At 44.0% G+C, this 23,654-nt stretch overlaps 2 protein-coding genes across 15 annotated transcripts in view; both read right to left on the reverse strand.

Annotated features, from left to right (window-relative positions):
• The window catches only part of ARHGEF9 (Cdc42 guanine nucleotide exchange factor 9), a 152,574-nt gene that overhangs the window by 98,232 nt on the left and 30,688 nt on the right, over positions 1-23,654 (reverse strand). Inside the window, exons 1-2 of one of the 14 annotated variants that reach the window (XM_055267076.2) lie at positions 22,525-22,731; positions 21,914-22,280 (exon numbers count right to left, since the gene is read on the reverse strand). The exons of 4 other annotated variants lie outside the window; for them this stretch is intronic. In XM_055267076.2, the coding sequence (XP_055123051.1) occupies positions 21,914-21,922 (9 nt within the window). In that variant the 5' untranslated portion in view covers positions 21,923-22,280; positions 22,525-22,731. Of the gene's footprint in view, positions 1-21,909; positions 22,756-23,654 lie in introns of those variants that run through there. 9 more of the 14 variants (XM_063635293.1, XM_055267075.2, XM_063635287.1 and 6 more) reach the window with 9 other exon arrangements.
• Positions 22,089-22,268, reverse strand: LOC129475131 (uncharacterized). The gene has a single exon (XM_055267086.1). The coding sequence runs from the start codon at positions 22,266-22,268 to the stop codon at positions 22,089-22,091; it is 180 nt and encodes a 59-aa protein (XP_055123061.1).

Here is a 23,654-nt window from a genome sequence, read left to right on the forward strand (position 1 = left end):
AATTTTTCCCATTTAAGGAAAATCTTCTGGGCCTGCTATTTCTTTCTTCTTCATGTCTCTCCCTCTCAGATACAATGCATTCTCTTCATTCCCACTGTCTCATCCTGGTCCTCATCAGCTCAAACTGTCTCCCAACTGGCTTCCTTGGCCCTTACAGGTCTGTCCCTTCCTCAAGCTACGCCTTAATGATGCAAATCTTAAAGCATTTTTGCTAGTATCACTCCTCAAGCTCAAGAAGCTTCAGTAACTCCCCACCATGTCAAAGCTCTCCTTAATCTAGCCTCATCTCTGGATCCAACCTTTACCTCCAACAAGGCAGGGGCTTTCCACCACTCTTGCCAAAATGAGTCTCTTGCATCCTTCTCATGACATCAGCTGTCACTCACCTCCAGTCCCACATTTCCTACTGCCTGCTCAACATTTCACTGGATGGCCTGCTACTGCCTCCAATAAAATAACGATCAATCCTACTTCTGTGCCTCTGATTTGGCCATATCATTAGCCAATGGTTACACGTAGCGACACTGGAGCCAGGCTGCTTCTTCCTAGTTGTGTGATTGTGGCTGACCTACTCCTTAATCCCTTCTCTGATGACTCCAGGCTGTATCCTCTCTCTCCCTTTGCCTCTTTCAGTAACCTCATCTACCTAGGATAAGCAGAAAACAAAAATTTGGAAGAGTTATTCAAGTTGTTGACCAGAGTGTTATTCTTCAAATAACCAGAGTGTATACTTCTGAATGATAGGTCTAAAACATCAGCTTAATCCATAATGAACAATTTGTATACTCCATCTAAAGTTCTGACCTAAGTTCTAAAAGCAAGCAAACTCTGAGGCAGAACACAGCAATAGAGTAAGCACCTCTGTCAGGTGGCAGAACAATCTATGGGGCCAAGGAAATTGTTTACATAATATGTACCCAGCTGCCCTATATGCCAGTCCATTGTTGCCAGGATTTATTGCCAGATGGCTTCTATGGCAGGCCAGTTTTTGCTAAAGATCTGCATTGGTGCCCAGTGATCACCAGGGAAAGAAGCAGAGATAGCTGTTACGTAAGAAAAATCCCACTATGAATATCAAAAACATCCCAAGAGTTGCCTTTTCTTTTCCTCAGGTTTTAACATTTTGCACTTGATTGTTTCCAGTTTCAATGTGGGTGTTGCTATTGCCCATAAGTAAATAATTTCATTTCTTGGCAGAATAATTAATGCACTCAAGTGATAATGACTCTAAATATGCTGAATGGAAGTACGTAAATATATTTTTTCATGACACAAAATCATCTTTTTCCTAATTTGGGTGTGTGATTTGTGAGTTTTTACACATCAGTTTCCTTCAATATCCCATTATACCATCCAGTTTTCCCTTTAATAAAATGAAAGATCTACTGTTCAGGCACACCTGGCAGACACAAAAGGTAGGCCTAGATGGGGTCAGCCTTGAGCAAGACAGACCACGTGATCTAGAGCCCAATATGAACGGTGGTCATAAGCCGATTCACACTTTCCAGGACCTTTTAGGACATTTTAGCTTGGAAAACACAGAGAAGCCCCTTAGGGCATGATGACATCCAGAATATTTTCTCATTGAGGCTAATAACAAAGAACAGCTTCTTCCTGCACTTCTTCCAAAGGAAGTTAAAAGGTGATCTCTGCTCTAATGGTGACCCAACAGATGAGAGAAGGGTTGTTGCTTGCTTGTCTGGACCTTAGCAATAGATGGTAAGAAACCCAAGCCAGTAGCTCAATCAAATGGGCCCAGGAGTTTCTGAAGTGAGACCCAGCTGCTGCCTCAAAGTTCACGATGTTAAGAACTTGGTCTTGTTGAGAGAATGATCCCCTTTAAAGAAAATGCAGCCAAATGGGCCAAGGATCGCATAGATCAGAGAGAAGACGTGTTTCTGAATGGCCAACCTAGATGATGCTGGCTAGAGAAGGTCCTATACTACAGCAGCTCCCAATCTAATAAACATTAGCTTGTATCTACAAAATGTCTTGGAAACAGGAGTAATTGTCAAGTTATTCTGGGATATTTTGGCACTTCTTACGCATTACACCGCTGTTTCTTAATGTGAGGTCCACAGATGCCTGCTCAGAACCACCCTATCATATTTATTAATAACAAGCAACCAGAGTGATTCCGAATCACGCGCTACATTGAAACCAACTGTCTTAATCTTTCTGGGACCAGAGAGTTTATATTACAGGAATTTCCTCTTACTGCACTGGGCCACTCAGAAGAAACCAAAATCTCTGGAACTTCAACTCTAGGCTTATCCTTCTTGTGTCAGATTCCAGAAAGCCTGAGGAATTACGGTGGCCTGTCTGAGAGGATTTCTCCAAGCCTGCCTTGAGAGACTATCTGCTTCTGCTCTGTTCCACCCTCATTCTTGTCCCAACCTTCAGGCACTGAAGCTACCACTAGTTCTAATAGAAAGTCCTAGCAGCATCTCTCTATGCTATAATCTGGAAGCAATTTCCTAGAGCTGTATTAAATCTCCCCAAGGCAACCTCCAATATTCTAAGAGACAGATGGTTAGTAAAAGTAATAATAATGGACTCAGCAATGCCCTCTCCATGAGTTCCTGAGTCAGAACATGCCATCTCAAGCTTGAGGTTACCCTGACCTTGATCCATCTGTTGAGCCAGCTTGGGTCTTATACCCAAAATGTTCCTGCCCTGGGAGTCATGCTCATCTTCTTGGACTTGGTGTGAATGCCGAGCTCCAGCTACCCACTGGAGTCTTTTGTTGCCTTACTATCCTGAGACATGGGAGCTGACCAGGACAAACCTAGGGAATATGCAGGGATGCTCTAAGAGCCACAAATCCCTTAGGCGACCTAAGCTCATCTTAAGGTCTGCATCTGGGTTCCTGAATTTCTTCACGTAGTCCCCTTAGGACCAGTCCTGGGAGCTTTAACTTTTCCTGGACTATGACTTTTCTGGGCAGGGGTGGGGTTCCTTTGTTTCCAGAAGGTAGGAGGAGGGGGCTAGAACTACATGAAGAATCTGTCCTCCATGCCTCCCACATGCATGGTTCTATACTCAACACCACAGGCAGAGGGTGGGTGGGCAAGGCAGAGAGAAAAAGGGAAATTCATTTTTTATCCATTTGTCAGATGTCGTGTTAAAATCTTGTAGAGAAAGGAGAGCTGAAGGTAGCGGGAGGAGCAGGGGAGGAGATAGATTGGAACTAATGGTCCTAACGTCGTTAAATGTGACCATCTGGTTTACAGTGACAAGAACAGAAATGACATTTAGTTAGGAGCACTGTGACCTGCTCCTATATCTAGAGATGAAGCAGGAAAAATAAATATATTTCAATTAACTGAAACCACCTTTACGTCTACTGAGCATGCCCAGCAAGGACACAGGCTTGCAAAAACTCTAGACCTTGGCATACGTTTCCAAAGAGAATGTAAGTATCTCCCAGGGAGTTTTTACAGCCCAGAGAGGACATCTGCATTTAAACAGCCCATCAAAAAGTGGAAGATAGGTTCCAGTGGTGCAATGATTTCCCTCTACCTATTGGCTCACTGTGAGAGAAAAGACATCCAGCCAAGGCCAAGGAACCTAGCAATGCCTCTAGTCCATGTCAGAAGCCTTTTATGCTCAGGAATGGACTATGTTCTCCTAAAAAAGTCTAGCCCAGTCCTGGATGAGGAAGTGGCAGAGGGATTTAGTGAGCAGCCATTGGGTCAGGTCCCAAGGGACTCAAACTGGCTGAGCTGGCTTCCCCTCAGACCTTGAAACCAAAGACTTAGCCAGAGGGATAAAACGACTAAACCTAGGCTGCCAGAGAGGACAAAATAGAAGCAAAATCAGACACACCCTCAAAGCTCAGAAGGGATGGCACCAGGTCTGTGTCTACAGGAAAAGTGGTTGTGCTTATAACAAAACAATGACAAGTAGGTTTGCTAAACTTACGTAAGGAAGCATCTGCCAGTCTGGGCTAGGTGAAAGTGGTGGGGATAGAGAAGGGAAGGAAACCAAGGCAGCTGATAGAGGGATAAAGCATCTAGTAAGGTGTCAGGGCTTGAACTCCTTTTAACTGTCTCAGCTCAAGAGCCCCAAAGGCAGTGGATTCTTATACTCAGAGGTGGTCAGGATTGGAGATTTCCAAGTAACTAGTTAGCACACCTAGCTCAGTCCTCCCTTTCTTACAGGTAAGAAAAATGAGGCTCCAATGAGAAAAGTTTCCTAAGGCATCAAGTTAGTTAGCAGCAGAGCTCCCAAGATTAGAAACCAAGCCTATAGTCTTAGAAGAACGGTAGCCAATAGTTTTTGGATCATGTACCTCTAATGTTAAAAACAAAAATACAAACATTTAGCTATTCTTGTCACAAAAAAGTAATTCTGTGAAATGACAGATATGCTTCACTATAGTAACCATTTTACTATCTATATTACAACATCATGTTGTAAACCTCAAATATACACAATAAAATTTATTTTAAAAAAAACAAAACAAGAAACACCTATCCCAATATTTAAATATTAATGTAGTATGTGTTTTATACAAAAAACTCCACAAAATAGAAATTAAATAACAATCAGATTAACAATTTAATATATAAAGAACTAATATTTTCTCCCTAAGTCTCACCTTGGAGGTTACCGCTTTCAACATTTTCTGGTGCTCTTCTCTCCCACTGCTCTATAGACATCATCCCTTCAGTACTACAACCAGAACCTGACTTTCCCTCCCTGCTCAAGGTCCCAAACAGGTCTGACCCTGAAGATTAAAAGATAAGAACACTTCAGTATGAAGGATGAGTAAAGATACTTCCAGAATCTCCCCCACCACCAGATGTTTTTTGCTAAGGAATCTCAAATTCAAATTCACACTAAAATGCAAATGCCAGTAATAAAAACTGGGATGGGAAGAATGAGCTCTAGGTGTAGCTTGATTCTGGACTTGCTGTATGAACTTGGGCAGATCCAGCGCCTCTCTGAGCCAGCTGTATTAAATTATTTCAAATGGAAAGCTGAGGTCATCTTTGACATATGCTGCTGCTTTGCTTCTAAAAGCAGGTTTTGACAGGGGTGGGGAGCCCCTCCCCAAAAAAAAAGTCAAACAAGGAAGTCAGGGGAGGGATGGGGTGGAATAAAAAAGGTCAGAAGACAAAACCTGAGTATTTCAAATTTTTGCCATGGGCTATCTCCCACTCAAAATACAACTCCAGTACAGGGATGGCTTTTGGGTTCCACTGGCAGAAGGAAAAACACTGCCTCTTCCACCCAGTTCAGACCACTGGGTTCAAGCCACCCAAAGTAGTGTCTATGAAAATATTAAGTTGCACTTCTTCCATCTGCTCAGAACATCACAATTGCTAAGTTGCCTTCATATTCATGAGCTCACTGGATCTGCCCAGAAATCCTGGGGATAAGCAGAGCGGGGATGAGTTGTTCCATTTTAAAGGTAAGGAAACTAATTCGTGAACAAAGGAAGTTACCCAGCTATCCCAGGAGCACAGACGCCAGCAGGAAACCTAGATCTACTGGTGCATGGTCCAGTGTGTTTTTTTTCCTAATAATAAAAAATGGTTAACATTTATTGAATGCTTACTATGTGTCAGAGACAAATCTAAGTTTTTACATATAATAACTTGTTTGATCCCTAGTTTAAAGATAAGGAAACCAAAGTTCAGAAAAACAATGAAGTAACTGTTGAAGTTCATAGAGCCAGAATCCAAACCTGAACCCAGACAGTTTCACTCTAGAATCAGTGCTCTTAACCTCTATTTTCCACAGCACATCTTCACATCCCCAAAAGGTGAAATTCAATGAAGTATCAAAGAATCTCCAAGGCATAGCAAGGTACAGAACAGTATGTGTTGTATATTACCATAAAAAAGAGAAAGAGGAATATATTCATATTTGTTTATACATCCACATAACATTTTTATGGAAGGACTCATTGGTGGCCTCTGCAGAGGGCAGGGAGTGGGAGGGAGACTTTTCACTGTGCCCTCTCTTGGACCTTTTGAATTTTGAAACATGTGAATATATTTCCTATCCAAAAATAAAATTTTAAAAATGAGGTATCTATGGTCAAAAGATATTAGGAAACTGCATGGCTACTTCTTGGCAGGGCTGTGCCAGCTAACTTTTTCCTATTCACTTCTCTGGGCTCTCAAATTTGAAGAAAAGAAAGTTCCTCTCCCCATTTTTCCTGAAGCACTCCATTCCCCCCACCCCACTTCCCTGCCCCACTGCTTATCCAATTCCACAGAAGACATCCCTCAAAATGAATACTGTAGTCATTTTGGAGGTTTGAGCAGCAAAAGTGAAGATAACAACAGATTGGATTAGGCTCCCATAGCCAATCAGTGGAAGATAGGAAAATAATGCATCAGCAGCAATACAAATGAAGAGAGACATGAAAGGCCTTTTCCTCCAATGCCTACCCCTCAAGGCCTGAGCTCCTCAGATTCTTTCATCTCTTTCCTCTCACCACTCCACTCAATGTGTCACCCCTTCCCTCTTCTGGGCTCAGAATAGCAAAAACAAGCAAGAGAGAAAGACTCAGGGAAATCTGACTGAACACAAGAATCTGTGGCGTACAAAGGAAAATCACACTAAGGGAGAAAAAGTAAGCCCAGCTGGGTTTTAATGTCTTCATTGGGGCCAGGTGAAATTCAGCCCAAATGGTCTCCAGAGACACTCCCAGTTTTGGTTCTTGGATTATTTCCATAATCTTATCCCTCAACTATTAGCACAATCCTCCAGAGATCAAGGCCCTCAAATATATTTCCTCAGATCGCTTTCAGCCGACCCCTTAGGCAGGTCAGGGGTACCCAAAAAACTGTGAGGAGGTGCAGGTGACCAAGGTGGATTTTGTGCCTCCAAGAATCCTCCTATTGTCTTGAAGTGGCTTAAACCGGCAGAAGGATTGCTTCTCACAACAGCCTAACATCTGCAATTCTTCACTGCTTCCAACATGCAGAAGACAGTGGGACATGAGCTGCTGTGGGAGGGATGAAGGGTCAATCAGTGTGTCTCTCTTGAGCAAGCAGGGAAAGTGCTGGGTAAAGCTGTGCCCCAGAGAACCCCCTGTACTGCTTGTCAGAGAAAAATCTAAGTCTTTACTTATATTTACTTAAGTAACCTCTGGCAGATTCCTTTAGCACTAGAATTCATTGGTGGCAGCCCAGGGCCAGAGTACATTGGATTGGGAATCTGAAGGCATTGCTTCTAGTCCTGAATCCACCACCACCTAATCCTGTCACCTCAGACTTGTTTCTCCTTTCTCTGAGCCTCGGTATCCCCATTTGTAAAATGGATATAATAATGCCTTCAAAGAACGGTATGGGAAAGGGGTAGAGAAATAAAGTGAAGTTTCTCAATTACCTCCAAACAATGTGTAATTACAACCTGGATGAAATCTTAACAATCCAAACAGCAGGAACACATGTTCAACATTTTACAAGACACTTTTCACATCCTATGTCACAATGAAGTCTTCCACTTAAAACTCTTATGAGAGACTACAGTTAAGCCCATTCCGCAGACCAGAAAACTGAGGGTCAGGAGAACTTCGCCCACAATGTCCGCAGCAGGGGGAAACATGAACTACATAGTCTAGTTCCTGACCTTCTCCCTCTCAGCAAACCAGGTAAAATGGCCATGAGCCCAAACACAAAGAGTATTCTCTTAGAGCCAGAGGTGGCACTCTAGGCTGCCTCCTCTGGCAGGTGGCAGGTACAGGTGACCTGGCCTTGCATTTCCTAGTTTAGGAAGAAATCCCTGCTCCTGATGCCTCCCTTTCTCTCATTACCTAGGAGATTCCTGAGGAGCCAAAGCTACATGACCACCTAAATGCTGCAAATCTGTTTTCTTTCCCAGAATGACTGACCTGGCATTGAAAAGCATCTGTATATGTGGGGGTAATCTCAGCATGACTTTGACCAACCTGACTCCATGAGAGTGTCTTCTCTTGGCTCCTTTTTTGAGCCTTTTCTGTCTATAGCTACTCCAATAGGAGTCAGGTCCAATTGTCGGCAGGAATTGAATCCAGCTTAGGGACAATGATGATGCAACTTTATGCATGGAGAAAAGTGTATCTTCAGAACATTTTCTCAACTCTTAGCCTAGCTGAGCCTTTCCATCATCTAAGGGCAATACTGGATGTTTTATAAATAAAGCAAGTAAGACTCAGACAGCAGAGGGGAACGTGACTGAGACACACTGTAAGAGGCAGAGTAGCAACTGAAACTCATGTTTCTTGACCTCAAAGCCAAAGCTGAGAAATGGGCATGAGGGCTGTTATAGTTAATAGTAACCCAACTGAGGCTCTGAGGATACTGCTCCCAGGCAAGCCTGGTATTCCCCAGCTACCTGTCCCCCTGCTTCCCACCCTTCACTCAGACCCAATCTAGGGCCCTGTCTTTCCAGCTTCAGCCTTAGGTACCAAGGACCACAAAGGCTTCCCCAGGACACCATGACCTGGTTTCCAGCTTGAGGAACTCTAAAAATAACAGGTCTTCATTAGTGGGGCCAGATGACCCAAGCTGCTGTCCCTAGGGGCTAGGTTGTGGTCATTAAGGATGTGGCTGGTCTCAGGCCACCACTAACCCAGGAGAGGATGGGCCACTGCCCAAAGGGATCTTCCACTCATGCATCCTACCACTTCCCCTCACACCCTAACACCCACAATTTAGATATCTTTGCTCTAGTCCAGATTGTTATTTTATTCCCAAGAAAGATGAACTTTAATATTCAGTGACTTTAGGCCTTCTGTGACATTGCTTCATAACCATATCACTCCAAAATAGTTTGTAAGTGAACTGGGGGATGAATGAGCAGGCTCAAGCTTTCTGCATTGATCAGTCCCAATTTGCGTTTTCCATTCTTCTGCATCTGCCTGTTAACTCACATCTGAGGGCTCTGCTCTGAACCCTGCTTACCTTACAGAGCCTGCTACAAAACATGTCATCTTGAACATCCATTTTATTACTGAGCTTACTGCCCTCTCAAGTCTAATTTCAAGAGCCAGAGCAAACTTATGGAGGCCCACCAGCTGGGACCAGTACCCTGTCATGCCCACTTATAAAAAGGGACAGCTGGCTGGCCCTAAGGGAAGGATGTGTTCTGCATCAAGATATGTCCCACAGGGCTGTGTGGAACATGTGGATATGTCTCATAGGTGTGTTCAAGTGTGACTCAACATTCAAGTGTGGAGTGTTGTTTGCCCAAGTATGTCTTTAGGAGTGTGTATCTCAGGTATAGGAGTGCATGTCCTGGGTAAGAGTACATGTGAGAGTGCATCTCAGCATGCCCCATATGTATGTGGGTGCACAATTGTGCCTTATATGCATCCATGTGCATTCACACATGCAGATGTGTACAAGCATCCCTCATGTGTGTTCTTGTGTGTGTATCCTGCCTGTGCTGAGAATATGCAAGTGTGAATATTCCTCCCATGTTTAACTGAATGTGTGTTCCAAGTGTGTTAATGTGAAAATGTGTTCCAGCTGTGTGTCCCATGTGTGTCCCAAATACATCCCATGTGTCTGAGTATGTGTAAATGTGCATCGCATATGATCTATCATATATGTGTATGTGAAGGTATGGGCATAGAGCATGGATAGACAGCAAAGCTGAACCAATTTTCTTCCCCATCGATTTGTTTCTAACAGCTTTCCTTCAAGTCTGGGTCAATCTGCTCTTAAGCAGGACAAAAGACCTGGGTTCAAATTTCATCTCTGTCACTTTCTGAATGTGGTAATAACAGGTGCTTTTCCCAAGAGGCTTAGCCACCCTTCATTCATCTAAAGAGACTCACAAATGTAAGGCAAATTAGCCATTGGCTGACTAGAGATAATAGGCAAAGATCACGGACAAATTCTGAGACTCTGGGCAAGTTCCTGCCTCTCCTTAGACCTCAGTCTCCCCAGCAGTACACTGAAGGAACGAGCTCAATGCATGGGTTCCTCTCGCTGTTACCCAGTCACTTCTCAGCTTAAGTACTATGAACAAACTCTGCTTGCTACCCCCAACACCACAAAGAATCAGTGTGTAGATATGTGCATGTGGATTAGCACCTGCAGATGTCTCATCCCAGCTAGGCCCCCTCTAACCCTCAGCAAGCTATTGGTTCTCTCCCTATTCTTGTGATTCCACACTCATTTTCCCAGTGGCCTGAACTAACTGGAGTAAAAGGAATGGCACACAATCTCCACCAAAGCCCAGGCAAAATGACATGTAGTTTATCCAAATATTTCTTCCCCATCCTTTGGGATGACCATAGAAACTGGTAATGGTAAAGAGCCTGCTTTTAGGATCAAGGCCTAGTCTTTAAGAACAAGGCCAGATAAACCCACAAAGAGAAAACGTCCAAAATAAGTAGGTCACAAAAGACTACAGAATCTGGGGCCATTTTTCTTCATTTTGAAAGGCCTCTCATGTATCCCTGGACAATATGATATCCAGATGGATTTATTGTAGATCCAGTAGACGCACCAAAGTACCAATTAATGGTTCAGTGCCAACCTATCCAATTATCCAGTAGCATCTGCCTACTTCTTTCTTCTATCTCGATTAACTTTTGTAAAAATGCTTAGAGCCAGGTGTGGTGGCTCACTCCTGTAATCCCAGCATTTTGGGAGGCTGAGGTGGGTGGATCACTTGAGGTCAGGAATTCGAGACTAGCCTGGCCACCATGGCAAAACCCCGTCTCTACTAGAAATACAAAAATTAGCTGGGCATGGTGGCGTGCAGGAGAATTGCTTGAACCTGGGAGGCGGAGGTTGCAGTGAGCTGAGATTGAACCACTGCACTCCAGCCTGGGAGACAGAGCAAGACTCCATCTCAAAAAATAAACAAACAAACAACAACAACAAAATACTTAGACAGAAGCAAACTACAGAAGGAATCTTAATAAATGGCTTGCCTAGAGACACTTGGTACTGGTGAGTTGATAATACTTAACCCTATATGCTATGTTCTTCCTAGCACACCACTGACTTTAAGAAGCAGTACTGACCTGAGTCAATCAAAGCAATTCTCTGAGCTTCAATTTCCTTAGCCATAAAATTGGGAAAATAATCTTGGCTTTGGCCACCTAATAGTGTAATGGAGAAAAGAACATGTGTCAGGAGCTTAAGACTATACAATAGTCTTTATCTTCTTGTCCTGCCCCCAGATCAGTGAGATGTTTCCAAACAAAATAATGCAAGTATAAGTGAAGAGCGTCGATTTGTTCTACACAGCTCATTGGGCAAGAACCTGCAATTTCTAAAACAATTTTTGATCACATCATGAAAACCCAGTAATCCATCACAAATCCTAGCCAAGGATCTAGGGGCCAAGAATTGTTTTTTAATTGCCATGTGCCTAAGTGGTTTATGGCTTGATGGACTTAAGAAGGTGCTAAATAAAAACACAATTAATTTTGGCTTTCTTCCAAGTTCCTCTTTTAACTTTGCAGGAGATGAGGAGAGAGAAAGTTAGTCTGCTCTTCATAGCAACATGTGTGTGACTGCATGGGAAATGGAGCTTGGGATAAATAAAAGAAAGCTTATTTAAAAACAACCACAACAACAAAAATCAAAAAACAAAACAGCTTTCCACCAAACACCCAAGACATGGGCCAGGTCACAGGGCCTTTCTTCTTCCAAGGGAGAGAAGTAAAAAGAGTCCTCCAAAAATGACAGAGAGAAATGAGGGACAGAGACAACGGGATTTGTTCAAGGTCACACAGCAAATGACTTCACATTTGCACCTCCTTTTTACTCATGTGTACATCTTCCATTCAACCAAATCTTTATAGAGGGCTTACTGAGTGAATCTTTATATCTTTTCTGCCTGAACTGAAAAACAACAAACTCCTAGTTCTGTGACACTTTGCTTTCCATCACACCACACAGGTTTCCCAAACAACCCTTGAAAGACCACAGTGGCTTGCACATCTTGTAGGTCCAGGAATTCACATCCTTGCCAGGCAATGTTCTAATTCCAGCACTACTACAGATGGACTACATTTCCTTGGGCAAGTCCTTTTCTTCTCTGGGCCTAGTTCCCCAGCTTCCACAATGAGATTAGAATCAGGACAGCTCCAGCACCTATTTTTCTAGAAAATATAGCTGTCTGCAGTGACTTTAAGTGGCACTATAATTTCCAGAGCTGAAGCCCAGAAGGCCAGGCTGGGAGCAGCTATGTGACAATAAGTCTTTGAACATTCTTTTTCTCACCTGTGAAATGGAGATAATCTCTGCCCTACCCACTTCATAGGGCCACAGAGAAAATCAAGTGAGACGACGTACAAAACCCACTGAAAAGTGTAAGACTATTCAAGAGGAATAGTTAAGAATCAAGTGAGTATCCACTAGCCCCAGTTGCTTTCCTCTTAATCCAAGTAGAGTGTAAGTCTTCTCATGCAGTTCAGTCTAAATTTACAAGACATGAACCTCAGCTGGTTGCATGCCCCAAAGGAAATTAATAAATCCCTCAACTCCCTTTGGGTCCTAAGCACAAAGCAGTCTCATCATTTCGCATTTGTTCTGAGCCCTCCTGCCATGCAGGGCTTATCAGAGTCCCTCCTAGAGATGCCTAGCTCCTCCTCTGCCTCTATCCCAATGCCAAGGCACCTACTCCCCAGCCTTCTTGCCATCCTGCACAATTCACAGAGGGAGGAGGGAGAGAGTGGGTAGAGGAGAGGCTGTGGGAGGTTCAGCTAAAAGTAGCTACTGCCTTTAGGCACCACACTCTGAGGGGGTGGGGGGTGGGCTCTTAGTACATCCTTCCTGCAGCCAGCTGGGCACGGAGGTGCATGGCTTTCCTTTCTCTAATGAAGGCAGGCAGGCGGAGAAATCAGCTGCCAAAGCCATTCCCAGAGCTGGCTATGGATGTGCAGTGCTGGCCTCCTCTGGGCCCTGAGGATAGATGGCCACTCACAGGGCTGCATCTACTGCTCTGCCTCAGGAGAGCTAATGTGGCCTTCAGGAGACTCTGTGTTCCCCTCATCCCCATCTTACTCCCTGGAACTCCAAGGACTACTAACAGGCCTGCTCCCCCTCCAGGAGGTTACATAAAGCTCTTGTTCTCCCAGCCTCTCGTCAGCTTGCTTTCTCCAATCAAACCTGAAAGAGCATTCAGGTCTCTGATCCAGCCAAGGGAGCATAGAGCCAGAAACCTATAGGGGAGGTAGCAAGTTACAGCAGGCAAGAGCCCTATCTAAAGAATCAGAATCCCAGAACCATCACTGCAACCTTGGACCCATCCCTTTCCCCTCCTGTGCCTTAGTTTTCTCACTTGTAAAAAAAGGAGTGGGGGCAGTGTGTCATACTAGGCACTTTAATATCTGCCCCTAAGTGATTCTCTGTAAATCCTGGCCACTTAAATGAAATACCCACTCCCATCACACAACTCCATCCAAAGATGCTCTATCTCCCCAAGCACTATGGCTGGGCTTGGCAGAACCATCTCCACTCTTCTAATTCCAGTTCCCCTAGTGACCAAAATCTGCATGGGCAAGATGGTTGCCTGGAACTTTAGACTCTGTCCTCCATACCTGCCCCATGCCCATTTCAACCAGACCAGCTGTGCTTTTTCCTGTTTTATATAGAAGCTTCTGGCTAACATTCCATTTGAGAACATGGTTCTTCTACTGAAACCACTCTCATTTTAGTGACGTGGAAACTGACGCCTCAGTGGGAAGGGCCTTGATCAGGATCTGGCAGCAAGGTAGGTACAGAGCCAGGGCTTAATCCTAGGGCTCCTAAGGCCTTTTCTTGTTTTTTCTCCTACTGCAAGTCTGCCTTCCATATGCTATCCTTCTGCCATGCATGTACAACTTTCCTTCTTCTCTGCTACCAACACTCAACCTTGGTGCTCAAAGAACAATGCCCAATTCCCATCGGGGCCTGGAACTAGCACATAAGAGTGATAAGGGCAAGAGAAAAACTGGCCTGAACACATCCCTTTTTTCTTCCTCTACATTGCCCCTTTTGCTCCTTTCTTCAAAGCTTCCTCCTGAATACTGCTCTATGTCAGTAAAACCCCTTTAATTCTCAGAGTCATGACTGCATCCTGACCACAGAGTCCACTATGCAGGCTATACCAGAAGCACTGCAGGATGTGGTATCAAGAAGCCTAGGTTCTAGGTCACTAGAACTACCACTACCACTAGTCACTACCACTACCTGTGTGACATTGAGTAAGCTGCTTAATCTCTATGAGCCTCACTTTCTTAACTACTTTTAGGTTTGAGGAAGAAGCCCATGAAATACATAGGAAACCTTATTTGTTGAAATTATTATTAATAGAAGTAGTATTATTAACCAAGTGAATGGCTACTTAAAATACTGCAGGAAGGGGCTCTGAGCTGTCAAAGCAATCCATCTTTTTCAGACCTATGAGACTGGTATTATATCTATGAGAGGCAATTCTCAATTATCCATATGACATATCTCTTTAATAAACAGAATCCCAAACTGGCATACCCTTGCTACTCAATTCACTGTACCACTTCCTTCCCCGTTTGGCAGCCAGTGCATGTTCATACAGTCTCCTTTCCTGCTTGGCGGCCAGTGTGTGCTCAAAGAATACAACCTAAGTTCACTTGTTCTAAAAGAAACCTAAGCCAAGAATAATTAAGAAGGCAAAACTGCTATCCTTAAAACCATTCTGTGTATTCTAAACCTGCTAAAATGGATCTCTGGATTACCTGCTAGATTTAAATAATATCTGTACTCATGTTGATCATTAATATTAATCACAAAATAAGCACATATTGTTGGAGCTAGAAGAAATCTTTGAAGTCATCAAATCCACCTATCCTTATTTTGCTGATGAAGAAAACCAAATTTCAGAGGAGAGAAGTAATTTGCCTGAGGTTACTAGCAAATGAGCAGAATCTTCCCCATCATTATAGCAAATGTGTAGGAACTGAAATTTTTTTTATTCCTGAAGGGTTCAAACCATCTCACAGCTGATTATTTTAAATACAATTAGGTCTCCAGACTACTCATTCCCAAGGGTTGATTCCTCCTTTTTGGAGTGAGCACAAGCCCCTGGGACTTATCGAGGCTCCCACAGTCCTAGAATAAAATTTCACCATCTGTGGAGCTTGCCTAGTCACATGTGTGATAAGTCAGACAGGCTGAGCTAACATTTCCTATGAAGCATTCCATAGCAGTCATTCTCACCCCTGGCTGAACATTCCCATCACCTCAGGGAACTTTTAGAAAAATATTGATGCCAGGAAACCACTACGACCAACTCAATCAGATCTCTCCCAAAGATTCTAGGAATTGTTGTTACTCTTAATATTCCAGGTGATTCCAATGTGCAGCCAGTGCTGAGAACTACTGGGTTAATGGAAACAATTAAGCAAAACAACAACAGAAACATACACAAAGAGTTTCCGGAACTCTTTGAGCACAAAATATATTCTGTTTTAAAGCTAAATCCATTATATCCTGCTTTTTCAAAGAGGAGAAAGTAATACACAGAAACTACAGTTGTAGTACTGACCCTCAGCCAAATTCTGAACCCAGTTTAGAAACATTTGCATTGTAGGCACAGAAAGAAAACAAGAAGCTCTAGAGCCTGCAACCAGATTTACCATGAGTAAGAGGCCAAGTAACTTATACTCCTTTTTCTGATGGGGCTATCAGTTTGGCAGATGCTTGCTATGAACCTAGCATATCTTGATGCCCACAAAGCATACAACAAATCTATCATGCTATGTTATTCACATTAACACCCTGGTAGGATAAATGCTGGCACAGCCAGGTGCAGTCTGCACTGGTTGACCAGATACATACAAAAATAACAAGTCCCAACTACAAGAGGGGCTCTGGTGAGGTGACAGAAGAGCTAGCATTAATCATATCATAGTAAACGTTTCTTTGAATCAACAACTCGAATGATATTTATTCAGTGTTCAAATAATGCAACACTAGAAGAGGCTGCTAACCTGTTTTGTGACATGAAGAAAAAAAATAAAAACCTCCCAAAGGCTAGAACAATAGTCCAACCAAACAAATGGAATTGAACTGATGCAGTGCTAGAAGGGACTGCTAATTTGTAGCACAGTATGAAGAAAAAAATTTTAAAATCCACAGTAAGCTAGAATAATGGACCAACATATCAAGATAAAATGTAGCAAATGTTCAAAAAACCCTAAAGTGGCCAACTTCACAAGAGAGTAGAGGACTGGACTAGTCAGGAAAGGGTTTGGACCTACATGCTCAAAAGGCTAACTCTTAACCCTGGCTGCACATTTGAATCACCTTAGGGAACTTTAAATTAAAAAATAAATAAATAAAGCTCCCTGGGATCTAGCCCATGAAAATTAAATCAGAATCTCTCAGATAGGGGACCTGGCATGGGTATTTAAAAAAAAGCTTCCCAAGTGATCTGAATGTTCAGTGAGGGTTGAGAATCAGTAGAAGGCTGCATTATTAGACATTTCACAGACAAAACAAAGTTCTTTTGCACTTGATCTCAGTCAGGTGGCACCTAGAGTAGCATGAACAGTTCTAGGCAGCACATTTTTAAAGAAATATAGAAAAATAAGTATGCTTCAAAGAGAAGAACAATTGTATTAAAACTACAGTTCCTTCAAAACATTCTGTATTTTAGGCTTCAGCAATTCACACTGGCCTTTCACCTTGAAGATCCCAAATAGTGAGTTTTCATAAAACTAAATAGAACTCTGATGCATATTCAAGACAAAAAGGCATTTTATAGAATGAAAATTCTGAGCAAAAGTGCTACACAAATGAAAGTTATTAAAAATGTGAGTAGCTGAGGAAGCTAGTATGACTTCAGGGATGACTCCCAAATCTCCCTTCTTTCTTTTCTTTCCTTTCATTCTTTTTCTTTCTTTTTTTTTGGGGGGGGGGGGGGACGGACTCTCGCTCTGTCACCCAGGCTGGAGTGCAGTGGCACGATCTCGGCTCATTGAATCCTCCGCCTCCTGGGTTCAAGCGATTCTCCTGCCTCAGCCTCCCAAGTATCTGGACTACAGGCGCATGCCACCACGCCCGGCTAATTTTTGTATTTTTAGTAGAGACAAGGTTTCACCATGTTGGCCAGGCTGGACCCGAAATCCTGACCCCAGGTGATCCACCGGCCTCAGCCTCCCAAAGTGCTGGGATTACAGGGGTGAGCCACCGCGTCAGGCCCTCCCTCCCTACATTCAACATCACACTAGCTAGGAATGACCAACTCTGGCTCTCCTCTCTATTTGAAAGGCAGACCCACTCCCATCCCAACAATCTTGCTGACCTTTACTTTCCTCATCTGTAAAACTGGGAATTACAATCATCTCTACCCACTTCACAAGGCTGACGTGATGCTCAAGTTAGAAAGGATGTGAAATTCCTTCGTAAACTCTATAGGCCCATGCACTGATAAGGAGTTATTAGTATTGTCATTACTGGAATGCTTCCTGAGCCTTCTCTCCCCTCTATGTTCTTCCACTTCTAGTTTTTCCTCTTTGTACTTTGGTGCTAGAGCAAAGTACAATAAACTAAATACAGAGCTAGATCCACCTAAGACAGAAGGAGACACTCTGGGCAGATACTGGAGAAGCTAAACTTTCATCAAGGATTCTTGGAAAGCCAGAGACTCAGTTGGCCTAGAACAAGTTGCAGAGCTGGAAATAAGAGCTAGAGAGTCCAAGACTCCCCTCCTCCATCCCATTTCTTGGGGCAAAGCCACTGGAGCAAGATCCAGATGCCTTGTAGGAGGTCTTCTGAGGAGGCAGTTATTTTGGGAGAAAAGGCTCAATTCTTACATCCCTGCCCAGAGCAAGCACTCTGCAGGCCAAGGGACCAGAAGCTGAGATGGCAGACAAAGGCTAAAGAGGAAGACATGCTTTGTTACCATCCTTCAAACCACCAGACTGGTTGCTCTCAATCTGGGCCTTACCTCAAGGGCAGAAGAGCACCTCACCTACAGCCTTGTTGGGATCTTTCAGCTCCCTAGTAGCTGAATCACACACACACCGGTGGGTGAGAGTCTCTGAGTCAGGGTCCAAGCCCTGTTTACCAGCGCCATTATCAAACTTGCTCTTTCAACTTGTCCAGCCTCCCCCGTCAGAAACTACTACACAAAAACCACAGAAAGAAAAATTCCCAAATTCTATAAAGCTAGGCTGATCAGGATTCCCCAAGCCACAGACAAAATTGGGGCATACTGCACAAGCACACTGCAGGTTCTGACAGATGGAGGCTGTCTCAATGGAAGAAGAATGCTGTTCAGTTTGTTCCCACCAAGATATCACTTCACCCCCTCCCTGATGCAGCCAAAAGTTAGGGTGAAAAAAATTGTTTTTTCAGGGCCTGCAGAGCTTCTGGCACTAAAGCTAGGCAGTAAAATGGCACAGTTAATCTTAAGGAGATGGGACTGACTAGAAAGGAATTTGAAACCAGGAGTTTTCTAATAAATAATCTCATAGCTGGATGAGGCTAGGCTCTACATGTCTGCTGTGGACGAGTTTCTGAGGCATTTGCAGGAAATTGGGATTCTGTTCTTTCTTTGTTCCCTCCCCAAAAGCATCTCTCCAAGTACCGCTAGGCTCTAGTCCCCTTTTTCTAGAGTTATTGGTGCCTGGGCCTTTAAAGGGTGGGCTCTGGAGCTCAGTGGGTGCTCAGTGATACAGGGGTTGCTAGGATACCAGTAGAGGGCATTTTCTTTAATTCTTTGATGGGGATCCAGCAGCCAAAATCCCTAAGCTGGGATTTTGCCCTCCTACATAGTAAAAGCTTATCCTCTACTCAAAGGGGCCAGAGAGGAAGGAAGGGAATGGAGGAGCTTTATTGGAAAAAGTTGGGACAAATCAGAGAGGAAAAGTTCTCTTCTCTTTTTTACTTCTCACCCATTTACAGTGGGGAGGTGGGAGGAGGAGGTGGTGTCAGGGGTAGGAAGAAAGGAAGAAGGAGAAAGATTAAGAGAGAAGGCAGAGGAGGAAGGAAAAAAGAAGACAAGTCAAAATGCATAGGGTTCCGTTTCTCTGGGCTGCATTTCTCATTTTCTCCCACTCTTTTCTCTTTTTGCTAGAGAAAAATATCCTCACAAGTCTGAAGGGGAAATGCCAAACCTTTAGGATTCACATAAGTAAAAAGTCACACTGCTACCTTTTGTTCTCCACTCTCAAATTCCCTTCTGGTTGCTAGATGGTGGCCTGCCATCTGGCTAGCAACATCCCTTTATTTGCCTGGAGACAATTTTAAAAGCGCTAACCCATTTCAACAGCTAAATTACTAATGGAAGGGCTCATTCAAGACACCTCCTTAGCCTGAGGGGTTTTAGGTGGTGAAAAGAGGACTGGCATGGGTGATACCCATCCATCCCAGCATTTGTGAAATCCTTATAGGTCCTAGCACAAGGAGGCTATTCAGAACTGTGGAACTCAATACTGTCTTTCTTCATTCCTACCACCACACCCCGCATCCACACTCAGGAGTGTGCTCCCCCCCACACACCCCCATGAACATACTGCCACACACCCTACACACACACACACACACATTCCCAGAAGCTTTCTGCCAAAGGTCTGTCAGGCTCACAGAGGAGAAGGCATTTCGTGACACTACTTAAGTCATAAATCTAGATCAAAGATTAGTCTCAGAGACCCCTTCTCCCCTTGGGGGAAAAAAAGTCAAAAAGCATTCCCTTATTGCTGTCCCAGTTTCCTTCCCAAATAACTAGGCAAAAAAAATCCCTTCCCTTAAACTTGTTATCCAGGCTCTAGCACCAGATATCCTTCCCCTCCTCCCATCACCCTTTGATTAACATTTTGTTTTCCTTTTCACTTGTCTTTCCAGCTCATCCCCCCCACCCCACCCCCAACTTCAAGTGTCTAGGGGTCATAAAATCATAAAATGCAAGAACTTAGAGGTCACCTAGTGGAGCCATCAAAAAATGCCAGTGTTACTGGGAATCCCAAACCTACCGAGGAGGAAAAAAATTGTCCAAGGTCAAACAGCTGCTGAATGGAAAAAACAAAAAACAAAACAAAAAGAAAACAGGTCTGCAGCTGCCCAGCATAGAGCCATTCCCCACTCTCCAACACTGTATCAAAACAAAGTGCCCAGACAAGATATAAGCTTACTTTAAATAATACACTGAAGCTAAGGGGAAAAAAAAAACTCACTAAATTATCTTTGCAAAGAAATACGTTCTCAGTTCCATCCAGGGGGTCTCCACAAACGGACCAAAGAGTAATTAATAAGAATCAATGCCAGCAAACCTCGCAGATCATGTTTACACCATGGTACTAATCTCACAAAAACCTCAGCTTCTCACCCACACCAAGTCAAGGATAGCATGCTTTGAGGCCCAAAACCCCCTCTGACACCATTAAATAATACTCTCTGGGTCCTGTGGCCAAGACAATTTCAAAGGCCCCCTTCACAGCCCCTCTCCTTTCATAATCATTTCCAAAGAGACTGAACAACCGGACATGGAACTTGACAGCATAATGCCAGCAGATTTGCAGATCAGACATGAACAGCCACCCACATGGGTGGAGGGGGAGCATGTGTGTAGATGTGTATGTGCCCTGATTCACTGCTACAATACATGAGCCATAAATGGCATTATTTCAAGCCAGGTAAGCAATGTAATGGGGAAGGCCTGCCTACATTAACAGGGGAGAAAGAAAACCAAAACGCAAAAAAATAAGTATTATACAGACTGGCATGAGAGACATTTTTTTTTTTCCTGGCTCTGCCAAGAGCTTTCTCAGAGGAAACAGAAATATAAAAATAATAGCAATAGCAATAATAACAGAAACCACCACCACCATCGGATACAGACAAGCAGTCATATCTCAAACTGGAATGTTGCTTCTAGTTCATGTTTTCCATGCTCTCATCCCTTTCCATCTAGACGTTTTTGGGCTTTGGTGGTCAAATTTAGCACCAAAATTTGATAACTCTTAATTTAGCACATTACAGACTTTCAGTTTGTTACAGGAATGTTTCAATTACAGAGACCTCCGATCTTAAAGTAACAAACAGGGGAGCAAACAATAGCATCACCACTTTCTCATCAGCCTTATCAAGTTATATTTAAAATGCAGTTCAAGAACATCATTGCAAACGAGATTATCCCAAAGGAGCCATATCCAAATACTATTATTCCCAAGGTGGATAAAGAGCTGGTTTTTCTTTCTTGCAGGTTTTTTTTTTTTTTTTTTTTTTTTTTTGATGAGACAGACAAAATCCCCAAACTCAAATCCAGGGGTACAATCTTTGGGAAAGAGAGCCCAAATAGCTCTTGTCAAAGTCCTCTCTTGCCAGTTCAAAAAATCAGAGAATGCTTTCACATACTATTTCATGATTCCAAGGAAACTGACATTTTAAATATCTTAAAGCTTTAAGGTTCAAGAAGTGTTTTAAATGTGGCTTCTTTCAAAATTGAAAATTGTGAACCCTGGAGAGCAAATTGAGATTCAAAGGACACAGTCACCAACTGCCAGCACAACACACCCGTGTCACTTCCCAAATTCTTGCTTCTCCTTAGAGACTAAAGAAGCATTTTCCCTAAATCCATTCCTCGCACCGATTATTTTCCCTCTAAATATCCAGTGCAAAGACTGTCTTTCCAACGATGTTAAATATTCATCATGCTCTTCCACAAACCCTTTTCCCCTCAAACAAACCCAAATGCACTCCTGATGGCAAGAGAGAAATTTTTGACTAAAATTCCCTGATGGAGTTTAAAGGTAGTCTTCAAGGAAATGAGTTAAGACACCACAGACAGCAAAGCCACTGTTTAAGGACGCAGAGCTTGCTCCATGAACGCCACATAGATTAAAAATGCACACACGCATGCACACTTAAATAGAAAGCATTTCTTCATCAACAATTTCACTCAAGCAATAGGCAACTATACGCGCAGGCATTCTTAAAAGACAAGACACGACAAAAGATTTAGGGAGAGATAATATACCAACGTCATACATATCACAGCGAGGCCATGTTGAAGCTCAAAACGTTTTCCCCCCTGAGTAAGAAAGCTTGTTCTTTCTCTCTCTTTCCCTGTCTCTGTCTGTGATTTTTTTTTTCTCGGTGGCTCTCGGGATGAAATCAAAGCGAGAGTTCGCGACAGCTCAGGTGGCTGGACTCCATTCAGCGCGTTCCCAGGAAAAACATGAGTATGACATTGACAAGCAGGAGGACTACAATCACGGCAAAAACGACTACAGTTTGCACATCCAGGGTCATGGTGCAATGCAGAACACTGTAGTGTTCCAGGTGGGGGGCCGGCAGATTGGGAGATGTCAGTCTCTGTTCTGTCAGACTGTCCATACAGCCACCATGCTAGAAAGGAGAGGAGGAAGTAGGGTGGTTAGGGAAGGGCTGGGTTTGGCGCCCGAGTTTAGTCGGGGGAGGGGAGGGGGATGGGGACGGGGTGCTTGGTTCCCCCCTTCTCAGGATTGGGCTGATCTTTTGTCCCTAGCTGAGAAATCTTAGCTTGCGCTGAAGTCGGCAGAGTCCAGCATTCTCTCTCGGGCGCCACGGGAAAGGCAAAATCCTAGCTTTCAAAGGGAAAGGCGGGGGGAACCTGTGAGTGGTTCTCCGGCGCCTGCTCAGTCTGTCCGGGCGTGCGTCCGTCCGCCTGCCTGGCTACCGGTCAGTCTCAGTCTCCCCTACTCCCTTTACTTCGCTCGTTTTCCTAAGCTTGCTCGCTCTCTTCGCTGGGCTCCCGGCTGCCAGACACTCGTTCGATCCCTGCCTTGCTGGCCCTATCCCTCTTCTCTCCCCATCCCCCGCTCAGCCCATAGGCTGCCTTTTTATTCACCGAGCGACTGCGGGCGCTTGCGTGAGGCGCGGCCAGAGCCACTGACATACCCGCCGACCAATAACAGATGCCGCAGTAGCACGTTCGCTGCCCAGGGGCGGGACTTGCGCTGGCGTGCTAGCCGCGACCGCCAATCAGAGAGCTCAAGGCTCCCAAGCAAGCTCGCTCTCCCCAGACCGGCGAGAGTCACCAGCCATCAGTTCTGGTTTGGGGGTGGGGAGCTTCTTGGGGGCGGATAGAGGGGGTATATAAAGAGATGGGGAGGAAAAGGACTGGGAAAGAGGGAGAGAAGGGACCCAATAGGATGCAGGGGGAGGAGATCATGTGAAGAGGGAGAAAAAGAAGAAAAGACCAGGAGGAAGGAGAGGGAAGATAATGAAAAAAGAGAATTGTGGGGAAAGGCAGAAAAAAGGATGGGGAGGAGAAAGAAGGAATGAGGGGAAAAAGGATAGGTATCTGTGGAGAATGTATGTGTCTAGCAGCCACTTTGTTTGGAGCCTGGGCCAAGGAGGAAGCAAAGGTGCTTTTGGCCACTGCCTAAGAATTTACAGGCAACTCACAATTAGCTATAAAAAGCCAACAAACCAGTGTTGTGGACAGAATCACAGGGACACACGACAGAATTTCCAAAATCCAATTCTATTTGGCTTTCCCTGATACCACTGCCCTTACCTGGTTAGATTTCCTTTCTTAATTATAGTTTCTTCAGACTAGGACAGTTACCTTGCACTTTTCCAGCATTCTGGGTACTATGAAGGGAAGCCAGCATAGGGTTAAACATTCGCCATGGAAAATCCTCTGTAGAACTTGCAATCTGCTTGTAATCATTGCCCTGCTCTGTGACCTGGTATCTGGAGCTAAGGGGGGAAAAGCCATGGAGTGGAAACCAGAAG

Source organism: Symphalangus syndactylus, chromosome X, assembly GCF_028878055.3.
Source record: "Symphalangus syndactylus isolate Jambi chromosome X, NHGRI_mSymSyn1-v2.1_pri, whole genome shotgun sequence".
NCBI lineage: Eukaryota > Metazoa > Chordata > Mammalia > Primates > Hylobatidae > Symphalangus > Symphalangus syndactylus.

Excerpts from the sequence above, each read along its gene's own strand:
- LOC129475131 (XM_055267086.1), bottom strand. The coding sequence starts at position 22,268 with ATGGACAGTCTGACAGAACAGAGACTGACATCTCCCAATCTGCCGGCC.